The sequence below is a fragment of the Salvelinus namaycush genome, chromosome 32, assembly GCF_016432855.1.
Source record: "Salvelinus namaycush isolate Seneca chromosome 32, SaNama_1.0, whole genome shotgun sequence".
Classification (NCBI taxonomy): domain Eukaryota; kingdom Metazoa; phylum Chordata; class Actinopteri; order Salmoniformes; family Salmonidae; genus Salvelinus; species Salvelinus namaycush.
In genome coordinates, this window is record NC_052338.1 from 17,000,242 (window position 1) to 17,018,255 (window position 18,014).

At 47.7% G+C, this 18,014-nt stretch overlaps 1 protein-coding gene across 1 annotated transcript in view; it reads left to right on the forward strand.

Moving 5' to 3' along the window:
* The window catches only part of LOC120027343 (ubiquitin-conjugating enzyme E2 E2-like), a 41,287-nt gene extending 25,130 nt beyond the window's left edge, over positions 1 to 16,157 (forward strand). The window contains exons 4-6 of the mRNA XM_038972260.1: positions 3,311 to 3,443; positions 12,072 to 12,219; positions 15,029 to 16,157. Of these exons, the coding sequence (XP_038828188.1) occupies positions 3,311 to 3,443; positions 12,072 to 12,219; positions 15,029 to 15,126 (379 nt within the window). The 3' untranslated portion in view covers positions 15,127 to 16,157. The remainder of the gene's footprint in view (positions 1 to 3,310; positions 3,444 to 12,071; positions 12,220 to 15,028) is intronic.
* The last annotated feature ends 1,857 nt before the right edge of the window (positions 16,158 to 18,014 follow it).

Consider the following 18,014-nt stretch of genomic DNA (forward strand, 5'->3'; position numbering starts at 1 on the left):
TATAACCAGTCGTATTAACAGAACCTCAGATAGCCAGGTGGGGCCCAGACAGGATGAGTATGTATGAACGTAGGCGGTTTCTGCCTTCTGATAATGTCTGAAGGGCACAACACTCAAAACAGGTGTTAATACACACACATAGGTCTCTTAGAAGAGGAGACCTTACAGTTTATCATAACACAATTTATTAACCCTTTAAAAGGTATGAGGCCTTGGTTTAACCCTCTTCAACTCCATCACAGTACCTGCCCTATTTATGTCATTCCCTTTGGTTCCTTCCCCAGGTGTTGTTTGTGTTTCAGTTTGTCTGTGCGTTGATCGTGTTTCTTGTTATGTTTCGTTCATTCATTAAATGTATTCACTCCCTGAACTTGCTTCCCAACTCCCAGCGCACACGTTACACCCGCTTATAAATATCTGGGCATCTGGATTGAGAGGATAAGCAGAGGATAAGTTCATTAGAGTTACCAGCCTCAGAAATTGCAGCCCAATTAAATGCTTCTCTGTGTGTGTGTGTGTGTGTGTGTGTGTGTGTGTGTGTGTGTGTGTGTGTGTGTGTGTGTGTGTGTGTGTGTGTGTGTGTGTGTGTGTGTGTGTGTGTGTGTGTGTGTGTGTGTGTGTGTGTGTTTCGTGTGTGTTTCGTGTGTGTTTCGTGTATAAGGGTGTTTGTGCGTGCGTGTGTATGTGTTCAACAGGAGAGGTAGTGGTGTCAGGGATATCCTCTGTCATATAATACCTCCCTCTGACTGACTGGGACATCTCCTCTATCCACACTGCTACCAGTGTCAGACTGGGACATCTCCTCTATCCACACTACTACCAGTGTCAGTCTGGGACATCTCCCCTATCCACACTGCTACCAGTGTCAGTCTGGGACATCTCCTCTATCCACACTGCTACCAGTGTCAGTCTGGGACATCACCTCTATCCACACTGCTACCAGTGTCAGTCTGGGACATCTCCTCTATCCACACTGCTACCAGTGTCAGTCTGGGACATCTCTCTATCCACACTGCTACCAGTGTCAGTCTGGGACATCTCTCTATCCACACTGCTACCAGTGTCAGTCTGGGACATCTCCTCTATCCACACTGCTACCAGTGTCAGTCTGGGACATCTCTTCTATCCACACTGCTACCAGTGTCAGTCTGGGACATCTCCTCTATCCACACTGCTACCAGTGTCAGTCTGGGACATCTCTTCTATCCACACTGCTACCAGTGTCAGTCTGGGACATCTCTTCTATCCACACTGCTACCAGTGTAAGTGTCCAAACTCTCGAGACGTCTGCGATAGTTCCTGTTTCTTTGCATGTGATGCCCAGCTGCCGCCTGAGTAAAAATAGTTTTCAGGAAGAGCCGTGGGAGGTGAGGGAGGATGGGTGAGGGAGGAAGAATCTTGGGGGGGGGGGGGGGGGTTATGGTTAGGGGGAGACTGTGATGGTGTGGGTGTGGGGGAGAGAGGGGCAGGGGGAGAAGGTAGGGAGGAGTGAGGGATGAGGAAGCCTTGGTAGAGGGAGTTGATGAACAGAGGGAAAAGACTGTGTCTTTATGACACTAATATTACATCATCAACCGTCTCTGATGTCACTGAGGCCTGTTTCTCCACCATTATGCTTTTATGTGTGGTGAGGCTTTTACTACCCATCACAGTGGCAGAGTGAGGACCGGTGATTAAACACATTGATGGAGTACAGTAGTTTGTTATGCTACTGGATAGGGAAACCAGTAGTTCCACAAGCCTGGGTTAGAAATGGGTGTCGCTGGTGGTGCTCTAAACATATCCAGATGCGGTCTGTAGCCTATATATAGACTTACTGTGGGAAGAGAGGGGAGAAAATAACTATTTTGGCCAACCATAGGCGGACTAGTAGAGAGTGCCATGTAAAACGTCTGTCTCAACCACCGATAGTGATGGGTTGATTTGACCCACAAACATAGATCTCTCCTTAACCATTCAGTCATGTTGGGCAACAACAGGCTAGAGCGTGACGAGGTCCAGAACTTTTTACTACTGCCTAACTGTCTGTCTCCTGGAGGCACACCTCTCTCCCTTTCATTCTCCTCCCCCTATCTCTCCCTCTCATTCTCCTCCCCCTATCTCTCCCTCTCATTCTCCTCCCCCTATCTCTCCCTATCTCTCCCTCTCATTCTCCCCTCCGCCTCTCTCTCCCTCTCATTCTCCCCTCCGCCTCTCTCTCCCTCTCATTCTCCCCTCTCTCTCTCTCCCTCTCATTCTCCCCTCCCCCTCTCCCCCCCCCCCCCCCCGCCCTCTCTCTCATTCCCTCCTCCCGCCCTCAGACTATTTACAGTACATGGACCAGAATGTGTCATCACTGGCAAAAGAGAGAGAATTCTCCTTTCTAAGCTTGTTTCCCCACAATTCCTCACTGTGTCCAAACTGAGCTAGACAGAAAATACAGAGGCCTACCTCTTTACTGCAGGCTACCATTTCACATGAATGGCTTTAGTGATACTCTCACTCGCGTTGCATTAATGCCTCCCCTCTCGATCTCTTTCTCTCTTTCTACTGCTTTGCCCCCCTCTCTCTCCCCGTCTCTCCCTTTCTCTCTGTCTCTCTTCCAGCCACTCTCTCTCCTTTAACCCTTCTCTCTCTCTACTTGTCTCTTCCTCTCTCTCGCTCCCACTCCCCCTCTTCTCTAAGTGATGAAAGTAAGAGTGGTATAAGACAACAGAGGTGTGTCTGGCCTGATTCCATTGGGAAAATAGGATTAGATGATCTGTTTTCTCCACTGTGTGTAGTAGGAGGCAATGTAACAATTAAGCTCGGCAGCAGCCAGCTGCTATCGTCTACACTGTAGTTGTCATGTACTACAGGGAGGGCAATCTGCCACTGTGTGCGGCAATGAGAGAGCGAGAGAGAGAGACTGTATATAGACATAATATGGCATAAATGTCTTTATTCTTTTGGAACTTCTGTGAGTGTAATGTTTATTGTTCATTTGTATTGGTTATTTCACTTTTGTTTATTATCTACTTCAATTCAGTTATCTGTGAATTGAAATTGATCTTGTAGATAGATAACTGCTTACAGATGCAATCTCTCTTATTTACATGGGCACATATCTGGGAATGAATATGGAGTTATACAGAATAGATTGAATAGCAGATTGGATGGTTGATAATAGGAGAGACCTCCTGGCTTCCACCTACCTCTCTCTATCTTTCACAACACACGAACACACACTCCTGAATCAGGAATTGAGTAACAGGATTAAAATGTAATTTCCTGCTATCTAAATACATTCTGTATACTGAATTTCTTTCTTTTTTCTACCGTGCCATTGCAGTGCGGGTCCAAAAGGAGACAACATCTATGAGTGGAGATCCACCATCCTGGGACCACCAGGCTCTGTGTACGAGGGAGGAGTCTTCTTCCTAGATATCGCATTCACACCAGACTACCCCTTCAAACCACCCAAGGTATACACACACACACACACACACACACACACTGGTATGTATGCTAGACCAGTGCTTGCTCAGGAGCCCATGTTGACGGATTCTGTTTATTTGTATTTTTGATTTGGGCCTTGGGTTAGGCTTTCAGGGCTTGAAATACTAAACATCTGCACGGCACCGGCTATTTTAGAGACAAACATTTACAAGTGCATCAATGGCGCCTCTGAAACACAAATAGACAAGTACATATTTATTTTTAGCGCGTATTTAAGGATGTTTCCCATGTGTTCCGTTCTAGTTTTTAAATCATGATCACTGGGATACTCTAAAATAGGGCTGTCCAACCCTCTTCGTGGAGTTCTACTGTCCTGTAGGTTTTCAGTCCAACCCTAATTTAGCGTATCTGATTCAGCTAGATAAGGTCTTGTTGAGCAGCTAATTAGTAGAATCAGGTGTGTTAAATTAGGGTTGGACTGAAAACCCACAGGACGGTACATCTCCAGGAAGAGGGTTGGACTGAAAACTCACAGGACGGTAGATCTCCAGGAAGAGGGTTGGGCTGAAAACCCACAGGATGGTAGATCTCCAGGAAGAGGGTTGGGCTGAAAACCCACAGGACGGTAGATCTCCAGGAAGAGGGTTGGGCTGAAAACCCACAGGACGGTAGATCTCCAGGAAGAGGGTTGGGCTGAAAACCCACAGGACGGTAGATCTCCAGGAAGAGGGTTGAGCTGAAAACCCACAGGACGGTAGATCTCCAGGAAGAGGGTTGGGCTGAAAACCCACAGGACGGTAGATCTCCAGGAAGAGGGTTGGGCTGAAAACCCACAGGACGGTAGATCTCCAGGAAGAGGGTTGGGCTGAAAACCCACAGGACGGTAGATCTCCAGGAAGAGGGTTGGGCTGAAAACCCACAGGACGGTAGATCTCCAGAAAGAGGGTTGGACTGAAAACCCACAGGACGGTAGATCTCCAGGAAGAGGGTTGGGCTGAAAACCCACAGGACGGTAGATCTCCAGGAAGAGGGTTGGGCTGAAAACCCACAGGATGGTAGATCTCCAGGAAGAGGGTTGGGCAGCCCTGCTCTAAAAAGATATCTGGCTTGCCTTGGAGAAGATATTTTGAGAGCTGGAAGGTTTTGAAATAACTTTGGACTAGGAGCATGTTGAGCAACAAAACAACGATTTGAATAGAAGAAAATAACAACTGACTGAGAGAAAAGCTGGTAAATACAGTCTCTCAGCTCTGTTCACTGGAGTACTGGACACACCTGCAGCTCCCGCAAAGCGGAGAGGTCCACCAGCTCTGGAGGCTCATACGCCTGTCATTGATATTTTATTTAATAAATCATTTTGACAGTAACCCTCCAAAAAGTCCTTCATCAACCTTTTTAATGTCCATATGTACTAGGATGCTAAGTGTTTGTGTAACGCTCGTCTAAGTCTTCCTCCTCCTCGGATGAGGAGAGGCGAGAAGGATCGGACCAAAATGCAGCGTAGGTGGAATACATGATGAAATTTATTTAAACAAGACGAAACGGAGAATACTGACAAACTATACAAAACAACAAACGATGTGAACAAACCTGAACTAGAGAACATAACGCACTAACAGGAACGAACACATACACGAACGAAAACGAAACAGTCCCGTGTGGTGCGACATACACAGACACAGGAACAATCACCCACAAACAAACAGTGTGAACAACCTACCTTAATATGGTTCTCAATCAGAGGAAACGTAAAACACCTGCCCCTGATTGAGAACCATATCAGGCTAATTGACAATGAACCTAAACATAGAAACACATAACATAGAATGCCCACCCCAACTCACGCCCTGACCATACTAAACAAATACAAAAACAAGGAAAACAGGTCAGGAACGTGACAGAACCCCCCCCCCCCTCAAGGTGCGAACTCCGGGCGCACCACCTAAAATCTAGGGGAGGGTCTGGGTGGGCATCTGTCCACGGTGGCGGCTCTGGCTCAGGACGTGGTCCCCACCCCACCATAGTCAATCCCCGCTTTCGTAACCTCCTCCTAATGACCACCCTCCAAATTAACCCCACTGGGGCAGCTCCGGCCTGAGGGGCAGCTCCGGCCTGAGGGGCAGCTCCGGCCTGAGGGGCAGCTCCGGCCTGAGGGGCAGCTCCGGACTGAGGGGCAGCTCCGGACTGAGGGGCAGCTCCGGACTGGCTGACGGCTCTGGCTGGTCATGGCTCGCTGACGGCTCTGGCTGCTCATGGCTGGCTGACGGCTCTGGCTGCTCATGGCTGGCTGACGGCTCTGGCTGCTCATGGCTGGCTGACGGCTCTGGCTGCTCATGGCTGGCTGACGGCTCTGGCTGCTCATGGCTGGCTGACGGCTCTGGCTGCTCATGGCTGGCTGACGGCTCTGGCTGCTCATGGCTGGCTGGCGGCTCTGGCTGCTCATGGCTGGCTGGCGGCTCTGGCTGCTCATGGCTGGCTGGCGGCTCTGGCTGCTCATGGCTGGCTGGCGGCTCTGGCTGCTCATGGCTGGCGGACGGCTCTAGCGGCTCCTGTCTGGCGGACGGCTCTAGCGGCTCCTGTCTGGCGGACGGCTCTAGCGGCTCCTGTCTGGCGGACGGCTCTAGCGGCTCCTGTCTGGCGGACGGCTCTAGCGGCTCCTGTCTGGCGGACGGCTCTAGCGGCTCCTGTCTGGCGGACGGCTCTGAAGGCTCAGGACAGACGGGCGGCTTTGAAGGCTCAGGACAGACGGGCGGCTTTGAAGGCTCAGGACAGATGGGCGGCTTTGAAGGCTCAGTACAGACGGGCGGCTTTGAAGGCTCAGTACAGACGGGCGGCTTTGAAGGCTCAGGACAGACGGACAGCGCAGGCGGCGCTTGGCAGACGGACAGCTCAGACGGCGTTGGGCAGACGGGCAGTTCAGGCGCCGCTGGGCAGACAGCAGACTCTGGCCGACTGAGGCGCACTGTAGGCCTGGTGCGTTGTGCCGGAACTGGAGGTACCGGGCTAAGGACACGCACCTTAAGGCTAGTGCGGGGAGCAGCAACAGGACGCACAGGACTCTGGAGACGCACAGGAGGCTTGGTGCGTGGTGCCGGAACTGGCGGTACCGGGCTGGAGACACGCACCATAGGGCTAGTGCGTGGAGGAGGAACAGGGCTCTGGAGACGCACAGGAGGCTTGGTGCGTGGTGCCGGAACTGGTGGTACCGGGCTGGAGACACGCACCATAGGGCTAGTGCGTGGAGGAGGAACAGGGCTCTGGAGACGCACAGGAAGCCTGGTGCGTGGTGTAGGCACTGGTGGTACTGGGCTGGGGCGGAGAGGTGGCGCCGGATATACCGGACCGTGCAGGCGTACTGGCTCCCTTGAGCACCGAGCCTGCCCAACCTTACCTGGTTGTATGCTCCCCGTAGCCCGACCAGTGCGGGGAGGTGGAATAACCCGCACTGGGCTGTGTTGGCGAACCGGGGACACCATGCGTAAGGCTGGTGCCATGTATGCCGGCCCGAGGAGACGCACTGGAGACCAGACGCGTTGAGCCGGCTTCATGGCACCTGGCTCAATGCCCAATCTAGCCCTGCCAGTGCGGGGAGGTGGAATAACCCGCACCGGGCTATGCACACGTACAGGAGACACCGTGCGCTCTACCGCATAACACGGTGTCTGTCCGTACTCTCGCTCTCCACGGTAAGATCGGGAAGTTGGCGCAGGTCTCCTACCTGACTTCGCCACACTACCCTTTAGCCCCCCCCCCCCCCCCCCCCCCCATACATTTCTGGGCTTGACTTACAGGCTTCCTACCGCGTCGTCGTGCTGCCTCCATTCGCCAGTATCCCTCCTCACATTGCGCCAGAGAATCCCAGGCGGGCTCCGGCACTCTCCTTGGGTCGATCGCCCACCTGTCGATCTCCTCCCACGTAGTGTAATCCAGATTTTGCTCCTGCTTCCGTGCTGCCTCCTCATACCGCCGCCTCTCGGCTTTAGCTGCCTCCAGCTCTTCACGAGGGCGGCGATATTCTCCAGGTTTTGCCCATGGTCCTTTACCGTCCAGTATTTCCTCCCATGTCCAGAAATCCTGAGATCGCTGCTGCTGTCGCTGCTGCCCGTTACCCCGCTGCTTGATCCTTTGTTGGTGGGTGATTCTGTAACGCTCGTCTAAGTCTTCCTCCTCCTCGGATGAGGAGAGGCGAGAAGGATCGGACCAAAATGCAGCGTAGGTGGAATACATGATGACATTTATTTAAACAAGACGAAACGGAGAATACTGACAAACTATACAAAACAACAAACGATGTGAACAAACCTGAACTAGAGAACATAACGCACTAACAGGAACGAACACATACACGAACGAAAACGAAACAGTCCCGTGTGGTGCGACATACACAGACACAGGAACAATCACCCACAAACAAACAGTGTGAACAACCTACCTTAATATGGTTCTCAATCAGAGGAAACGTAAAACACCTGCCCCTGATTGAGAACCATATCAGGCTAATTGACAATGAACCTAAACATAGAAACACATAACATAGAATGCCCACCCCAACTCACGCCCTGACCATACTAAACAAATACAAAAACAAGGAAAACAGGTCAGGAACGTGACAGTTTGTTTCTTGGGCTTCAGGAATGGGACTGAAAAATGTCAAATCAAATCAAAGTTTATTTGTCACGTGCGCCGAATACAACAGGTGTCAACCTTACAGTGAAATGCTTACTTACAGGCTCTAACCAATAGTGCAAAAAAAGTATTAGGTGAACAATAGGTAAGTAAAGAAATAAAACAACAGTAAAAAGACAGGCTATATACAGTAGTGAGGCTATAAAAGTAGCGAGGCTACATACAGACACCGGTTAGTCAGGCTGATTGAGGTAGTATGTACATGTAGATATGGTTAAGGTGACTATGCATATATGATGAACAGAGAGTAGCAGTAGCGTAAAAGAGGGGTTGGTGGGTGGCGGGACACAATGCAGACAGCCTGGTTAGCCAATGTGCGGGATCACTGGTTGGTCGGCCTAATTGAGGTAGTATGTACATGAATGTATAGTTAAAGTGACTATGCATATATGATAAACAGAGAGTAGCAGCAGCGTAAAAGAGGGGTTGGGGGGGACAATGCAATGCAAATTGTCCGGGTAGCCATTTGATTACCTGTTCAGGAGTCTTATGGCTTGGGGGTAAAAACTGTTGAGAAGCCTTTTTGTCCTAGACCTGTCACTCCGGTACCGCTTGCCATGCGGTAGTAGAGAGAACAGTCTATGACTGGGGTGGCTGGGGTCTTTGACCATTTTTAGAGCCTTCCTCTGACACCGCCTGGTGTAGCGGTCCTGGATGGCAAGTAGCTTAGCCCCAGTGATGTACTGGGCCGTACGCACTACCCTCTGTAGTGCATTGCGGTCAGAGGCCAAGCAATTGCCGTACCAGGCGGTGATGCAACCAGTCAGGATGCTCTCGAGGTTGCAGCTGTAGAACCTTTTGAGGATCTCAGGACCCATGCCAAATCTTTTTAGTTTCCTGAGGGGGAATAGGCTTTGACGTGCCCTCTTCACGACTGTCTTGGTGTGTTTGGACCATGTTAGTTTGTTGTTGATGTGGACACCAAGGAATTTGAAGCTCTCAACCTGCTCCACTACAGCCCCGTTGATGAGAATGGAGGCATGCTCGGTCCTCCTTTTCCTGTAGTCCACAATCATCTCCTTAGTCTTGGTTACATTGAGGGATAGGTTGTTATTCTGGCACCACCCAGCCAGGTCTCTGACCTCCTCCCTATAGGCTGTCTCGTCATTGTCGGTGATCAGGCCTACCACTGTTGTGTCGTCTGCAAACTTAATGATGGTGTTGGACTCGTGCCTGGCCATGCAGTCGTGGGTGAACAGGAAGTACAGGAGGGGACTGAGCACGCACCCCTGGGGAGCTCCAGTGTTGAGGATCAGCGTGGCAGATGTGTTGCTACCTACCCTCACCACCTGGGGGCGGCCCGTCAGGAAGTCCAGGATCCAGTTGCAGAGGGAGGTTTTTATTCCCAGGATCCTTAGCTTCGTGATGAGCTTCGAGGGTACTATGGTGTTGAACGCTGAGCTGTAGTCAATGAATAGCATTCTCACATAAGTGTTCCTTTTGTCCAGGTGGGAAAGGGCAGTGTGGAGTGCAATAGAGATCGCATCATCTGTGGCAGGGCTTGCAAACTATTACAGACTACAAAGGGAAGCACAGCTGATTGAAAGTATGAGGGAATATCAGTGAACAAATGCCGTGGTCAAGGCTATGAATAAATGGAGTTTACTCAGGTGTTCAAAAGCTCATATCAGACTGAGAGCCTAATGCTTCGTAGGTAGTTCTTTCTGAGTTTTGGTTTAGAAAACGATCTCTCCGCAGAAACAACAGTTACAGGGATGGTGAAAACAGCTTGATTGCAGTGGCACCTTCAGGCAGTTCTTCAGCAGTTGTCACGATCGTCGTAATGAGGCAGAGTGGACCAAGGCGCAGCGTGATAGAACGACATCTTCTTTTTATTTTGAAGACGAACAAACGAACAAAAACAACAAACAGACGACCGTGAAGCTATTCAAACAAATAGTGCTGACACTAAACACTACACATAGACAATTACCCACAAAAGCCTACTGTCTATGGCTGCCTTAAATATGGCTCCCAATCAGAGACAAAGAATGACAGCTGTCTCTGATTGAGAACCATTCAGGCAACCATAGACTTACCTATACACCTACACTCAACACAAACCCATACACTCTCCCAAAACCCCCTATACCATACAACCACCCCAGACGAGACAACTATACACAAAATTCCCCCCTGTCACACCCTGACCTAACCAAAATATTACAGAAAACAAAGATAACTAAGGCCAGGGCGTGACAGCAGTTCTGTAACGTCTTGAGCCTCTCATTCTCCTTAATTGCCGGACTCAACACGATATGGAAAGAGGCTAACTGTATAGGAAGCTCTGGGGACAGATCGTCTGGATACTGGACAGTCAATCAATTGGCAGATGCAAACAGATGATTATCTTTAGCAGACAACAGTTCTTGAGGACATGAATAAAAAAAGTTGATACTTTCATACTGGTTAACCAGCGTTTGAGTTATGTGGTTGCAATATCAACAGTCCCTTTCCTCTGGTATACTGTATCTTGGCAACCATCATTCAAGACTAAATTTAAATTGTGTGCAGCGCAATGGACATATAATGTACAATGTCTCAGGAAAGACTCTGGGTTAGCAATACTCAGTATAGAAAATAGTCGGGCCCGCAACCTGGACCTACTGGCCGTAGGGGCCTGGACTCCGACCTTATGGGGGGGCCAGAGAATATGCGTTACGCCAGTGGCTATGTTCAGTGTTATTATTGAGGAAATACTCTATGCAGGTGCGTTGGTTGGGCGTCGACTGTGAGCGAGTTTAGTTTAGTGATTGCCTCAGGATGTGGGGCCTCTCACTCTGTCTGTCTCTATCTATCTGCCACCTTTTCTCTTCTCTCTCCATCTGTCTCTTCCTTTCCTTGTCTCTCTCTCTCTTTCTCTCCATCTGTCTCTTCCTTTCCTTGTCTCTCTCTCTCTCTCTCTCTCTCTCTCTCGCTCTCTCCATCTGTCTCTTCCTTTCCTTGTCTCTCTCTCTCTCTCTTTCTCTCTCCATCTGTCTCTTCCTTTCCTTGTCTCTCTCTCTCTTTCTCTCTCCATCTGTCTCTTCCTTTCCTTGTCTCTCTCTCTCTCTCTCTCTCCATCTGTCTCTTCCTTTCCTTGTCTCTCTCTCTCTCTCTCTCTCTCTCTTCTCCATCTGCCTCTTCCTTTCCTTGCCTCTCTCCATCTCTCTTCCTTTCCTTCTCTCTCCATCTCTCTTCCTTTCCTTGTCTCTCTCTCTCTCTCTCTCTCTCTCTTTCTCTCTCCATTTGTCTCTTCCTTTCCTTGTCTCTCTCTCTCTTTCTCTCTCCATCTGTCTCTTCCTTTCCTCGTTTCTCTCTTTCCTCTGCTGACTGAGGATGAACGGAAACATATGTGCTGCTCTAAGAGCCAGGCCTCCCGCTGGGTTCAGGTTGTGAACAGGGCTGCAGACATACAGGCAGGCAGCCAGACAGATAGACAGACAGACACACACACACACACAAACACACACACTCCTATATCTGCTGTCTGAGAACAGGGTACACAAACACCACAGACTAGACTAGCAGATCCCCTCCACACCTTGGGATAGCCTGGGAGCACAGTTATGGAGCACAGTTTCCACAAGCAGGCCAGCATGGTTAGTCACTCATGAAGTGGTTGAGAGAGAGTGAGTCAGCTAGGGAGATAGAGGGGGAGAGTGTGATTGAGTCAAAGGGTGCTTCTCCAATGTCACTCCCACTCTGATCCCTCCACTGTTCAGGCAGGCAGCCCGGAGGTCAGAGGTGGCTCCCTAATGATGTTTAGTCTCTTGTCTTCCTAATGTTTCGCTCTGCTTCTTCTATGTTACTGACACAAAGAGATGCTCAGCTCCCGAAGGACTGGAAAAAGCACATAAACCACAGGGTGCATTGATCTAGAGAAACTTTGTTGTAACCTAGGTGACGTTCCGTACCAGGATTTACCAGTGTAACATCAATGACAGTCGGGGTGTATTGATTTCTCGAGAAACGTTGTTGTTTCCTAGGTGACGTTCCGTACCAGGATCTACCACTGTAACATCAACAGTCAGGGTGTGATCTGTCTGGACATCCTGAAGGACAACTGGAGCCCCGCCCTCACCATCTCCAAGGTGCTGCTGTCCATCTGCTCCCTGCTCACTGACTGCAACCCTGGTGAGTGACACCCCTATCACCCAATCAGAGAGAGAGAGATTCTCTCTGAAAAATCGAGAGAAAAAAATCCTTTGCAGTATCATCAACAGCAGACTCCAACATTTCCTCAGTGAAAACAATGTCCTGAGCAAATGTCAAATTGGCTTCTGACCAAAATACAGTATGACAGAGCATGTATACACCCTGCACACCGTTATTGACAAACAAACAAACCAAAACAGTCTTTTCATGCTTTATTGATTTCAAAAAAGCTTTTGACTCAATGTGGCATGAGGGTCTGCTATGCAAATTGATGGAAAGCGGTGTTGGGGGGAAACATGTACACAAGCAACAAGTGTGCAGTTAAAATGGGCAATAAACATACAGATTTCTTTCCTTAGGGCCGTGGGGTGATACAGTACAGTGAGCTCCAAAAGTATTGGGACAGTAACATATTATTTTGTGCCCAATGGAAATGAATGGTAAATAGTGTATTGTGTCATTTTGGAGTCACTTTTATTGTAAATAAGAATAGAATATGTCTAAACACTTCTGATTAATGTGGATGCTACCATGATTACGAATAATCCTGAATGAATCGTGATGAGTGAGAAAGTTAGACGCACAAATATGTCATTTCTAAACGGTTCACCCGATATGGATGAACATACTCTCAAATGAAAGCTGACAGTCTACACTTTAAGCTCATAGTCATTGTATCATTTCAAATCCAAAGTTCTGGAGTACAGAGCCAAAACAACAACAAAAAATGTCACTGTCCCAATACTTTTGGAGCTCACTTTATATCAATGAATTAGCGAGGGCACTAGAACAGTCTGCAGCACCCGGCCTCACCCTACTGGACTCTGAAATCAAATGTCTACTGTTTGCAGATGAACTGGTGCTTCTGTCCCCAATTAAAGAGGGCCTACAGCAGCACTTAGATGTTCTACACAGATTCTGTCAGACTTGGGGCCTGACAGTGAATCTCAGTAAGACCAAAATAATGGTGTTCCAAAAAAGGTCCAGTAGCCAGGACAACAAATACACATTCTGTCTAGACACTGTTGCCCTAGAGCACACAAAGAACTATACCTACCTCGGCCTAAACATCAACACCACAGGTAACTTGCACAAGGCTGTAAACGACCTAAGATACAAGGCAAGAAGGGCCTTCTACACAATCAAAAGGAACATAAAACTCGACATCCCAATTAGGATCTGGCTGAAAATACTTCAATCAGTTATGTACACAATGGGACAAACACCCAATTGAGACTGCATGCAGAATTCTGCAAAAATGTACTTTTTATACAATGCAAAACCCCAAACAATGCATGGAGAGCATAATTAGGACTATACTCGCTAGTTATCAAAATCCAGAAAAGTGCTGTTAAATTCTACAGTTACCTAAAAGGATGCGATACCCACACATTCCACCACAAACCCTCACCTACGGAGAGATGAACCTAGAGAAGAGTCCCCTCAGCCAGCTGGTTCTGGGGCTCTGTTCACAAACACAAACAGACCCCACAGAACCCTAGGACAGCAACACAATTAGACCCAACCAAATTATGAGAACGCAAAAAGAAAACTATTTTACACATGGGAAAGAATCAACCAGAAAACAGAGCAAATTGTAATGATATGTGGCCCTAAACAGAGAATACACAGTAGCAGAATACCTGACCACTGTTACTGACCCCAAATTAAGAAAATGCTTGACTATGTACAGACTCAGTGAGCATAGCCTTGCTATTTAGAGAGGCTGCCATAGGCAGAGAAGACGGGCTATGTGCCCTCTGCCCACAAAATGAGTTGGAAACTGAGCTGCACTTCCTAACCTCCTGCTAAATGTATGACCACATTAAAGATGCATATTTCCCACAGAACACACAGACCCACAAAATGTTACATGTACACATAATATAGATAAAACAATAATGTGATCCTTTAAAAATATAATAACAGGGCAATCGCTCAACCCTTCTCATAATCAGTCTGGTCATTATTTCTCCCCCAGGCTCCCTCCCACAGTGCATAGTGTGTTTGGAGCTGTCGCTGTGGACCATGAGTCTAAATGCCCTCCCCACTGCCTCCCCGCGACCAACTCCCCCTCCTCCCCTTCTCTCCCCTGAATGTGTCTTTATTCATGCGGTAGTAGGGGTCTAGAGGATCAATGGGATATTATGGGATATAGTTCATTAAAGAAGGAGAGAGCAGAATGACAGTTAATTAACCCTCGCAGGCTTAATAATTGTATATTTCCTGGCTGCCTGAGACGGGGTGTCACAAGGAGACCCTGTACGGTGCTCTGCAGCTCTAGTGTGTTTTCACCCCCGACCTGAGCTTGGCTCTGCTGGGGCTGTGGCCCCACTGCTGCTTACTCAACTTGCACAAGGAGCTCGGCAGGGGGCCTGCCATTTGAATGATTCTGAGTGTTTAACCTCCCTGAATACACCCCAGGTCAGAGTACTGTGATGATGTGCTGTAAAGGGAATATGTCTCTGTCATCGTGCTTCACCCTGCTGTCCTGTATTACTAGACAAACCTGCTGTGAACACTTGATTTAGATCTCTAAATGTCATATATTTATGGAGTATCCTACTTCAGATAAACAAGACTTGACGGCATGGCAAATTAATGGGTTTTTAAATGTGGGTTGTTAAAGGCTATTAAAATCAGAGTTAATGGTAGGAAATAGTGTATTTATCTAAGGAGTTGGGGTGACAGTTTCTCTGACTGTAGACAAACACCCAAATGGATGTGATGAAATGTGATTTAATGGTGGTTAAAATACTCTAATCCATGTTGTTCTCCCTCCTCACAGCTGACCCTCTGGTAGGAAGCATCGCCACCCAGTACACGACCAACAGACCAGAGCACGACAGGATAGCCAAACAGTGGACCAAGAGATACGCCACATAGACTGACATCAAGGAGCTCCACCACCCTTCTCTGACCCACCTCCGCCACCCAAAATCTGTTGAGCACACCCATCCCTCGCCCCTCCGCTCCTAGACTGGTCCCAAATCTGTTTGTGCTGTATAGCCAACTCCTATGGTCATTGCATGCCAAACAATTAATTAATAATGGCATGTTTGGCATGACAATGACATTTACATTTTAGTCATTTAGTAGACACCCTTATCCAGAGCGACTTAGTTAGACCCAAATGTGTGGAAGCACACCCACCTCACCTGATCCCCCCTCCTCATCACAGGCGGCTGGTGGCACTTTTATTGGGGAGGACGGGCTCATAGTAATGACTGGAACGAGTAAATAGAAATGCATCAAACCCATGGGTTCCATGTGTGTTAATGCCATTCCATTTACACCATTCCAGACATTATTATAAGCCGTCCTCCCCTCACCAGCCTCCTGTGCTCATCACACCTTCAGTTCACCCCCACTCCCCCTCCTCTGAGAACATGAACTTGATCGCTTCTTTTTTTTTTTATACAAATAGTATATTGGATTTTTTTCCCCAATACACTGAATGTTGATATGGTCACGAAAAGCTTTAATACTGTTATTCTTGTTGTTGTTATTGTTTGTTGTTATTATTACTACATTGTTTATTGCATTATCATCGTAGGCCCTTTTTATGTGATTGATGAAAAATGCATTCTATTCTAGAGCATTCTAGATACATTCTATTGATACAGTCCATGCTGAGCGTTTTTGTTTAAGAGGTCATCTTCAGTTAGAGCCTGTCTGCAGAATTAGTGTTTACAGATGCAGAGTGGACCTTTTTCTATGATTTAATCATTTGTTGTTATTATTTTTCTGCCCCAAGAAGTTATTGACATGACAGTAAGGCTGTCTGGATCTGTGTGTAGCTGGTCTTGCTGCTCACCTCCTGTGGTGCTAGTCAGCTGGCAGTGGTTTGCTGTACATTTGCCTTGTGAGAATACATACTTATTGAATACTCAATTAAACACTGGTTGTAATGTTAACTCTGGCTCGGCTAATCTGTTGCTAATGTGCTCACTGTTTGTCTTCTTCACTGGGTTAACAGTGGGGGATTTCAATGCATAATCTATAATATTTACTGCTGTCCAATGGTCGTTAAAATATTTATATTATACACCCATTTTAGATGATTTATGTTATTTTCTCATGTCACATTTTAAAGCTCCAATGTCAAGAGCATTTCCTTTTTATGATCAGTGATAAAAGTTAAAGCTACTGTTTGTTCAAGTTCAAAACTCTCATCTTGTCCCGTGTATTTTCATGAGAAGTTTAAAAGCTCTTTGATAGCTGGCTGGCTGCCTCAAATACAGAGCTCTATTGAAGGATCTGCTGCACGCACACGCACACGCACACACACACAAACACTGAAACACACAAACACAGTTCCCATATACAAATGCCCTTAGAATGAAACTCTGGGTTCTGAGATTCCATTCTGTAATTCTACAATTCTGAGTCCCGACTAGTATAACTACGCCAGCTGAGTTCCTGACATTCCAGTCCCAAAGTGTAGGACCCCCCCCCCCCCCCCCCCCCCTGCAACGGAATAGAACATCTGGATGCATCCCTTCACTCCTAATATGTTGCAGGTTTTCATGAAAGGATCCAGTCTGCCTGTGGAACAGCACCTGGAATACTGAACCCTGTGCAGCCTTGGCATTCCAAATGAAATGTTTGGTTTTGTGCTTTGTGGAGTCTTGTTTTGTGAAAATGATTTATTAGTTAAGAGTTCATCCATTATTAATTAGGCAGCAATGCTGCTTGTTATTGCTAATTACGACAATGGCCTTTCAGTCATTGTAAGCCTATTCCAATATAAACCAGCACCACATCCTCCCTCTTGCACATGGATTTCTCATCTCTCGCTAGAGAGACTGTTGCAGCATTAGTGGTGAGAAGAGAACTGATCCAGGATGAATTAGCAGAATCTTTGCCTTTTGACAGCCAGTGTTGAAAGGAGTGGAGTCAGGCCTTAACATTCTGTGTTTTGCTGCTGTCAATTATTTGGTGTAGGTTGGATCCTAATTCTTATTCGTCAAAGAGAAGCGGCAAAGTGTAGAGAGACCCGCAAAGGGATGTAATTATTGTTGACAGGCAGGGAATGGAAGGGGGACATTGGGACTCTTCGTCCCCCACCTCCTCATCTTTACCCCACAGGGAGAAGAAGAATGATTATTGTTTCTGATGCAGAGCCTCGTAACCTCACTGGTTCTCTTCCTCAACCCCCAGCTTGTCCTAAGAGACCAGGGCAGGGGGGATTGGTTGGCAAAGACAATACCACTTAAAGTCTTATATCTCAACCTCTTTTCTGATGGGCTAGCTGCCAGTATGGTGTGTTCTTCCTCCTTTGAGGACAGTAAATCCCACAGGTTGATGGTGTTGGTCAATGGGTTAAAGTTAGGCTCAATCAGACCCTCTGGCTGGAGAGGTTGACTGTTTGCCCTGTAGCCTACTGCACTCAAATGAACCATTTTAAGACTAATATTGGTCATGTATACATTCAAAATGCAGCTCAGTGGACATTGTATGGACTGCCATCGTCACATTGAAGAAGCCATCTCATGTGGTGAAGCAAATACACCAGGTGAGTTCGGACTGTATAAAGCAGTAGCCTACATGTACCTGCAAGTTAGCCTCTTCCGCTAGGTTATCCATTAGCCTACATGGTCCATTTCTACCTACAATAATAAGAGGATGCAAGCCAATTTTGCAGGAATGCTTTGAAATGCAGGAAACTTCATGTAGCCTAATATGACCATCATAAAGAAGAGATAAGAACATCTAATATTTCTGTGTCACTCTCTGCTGATTATTGGGAGTGTAGGTGGACTTCACTTTTA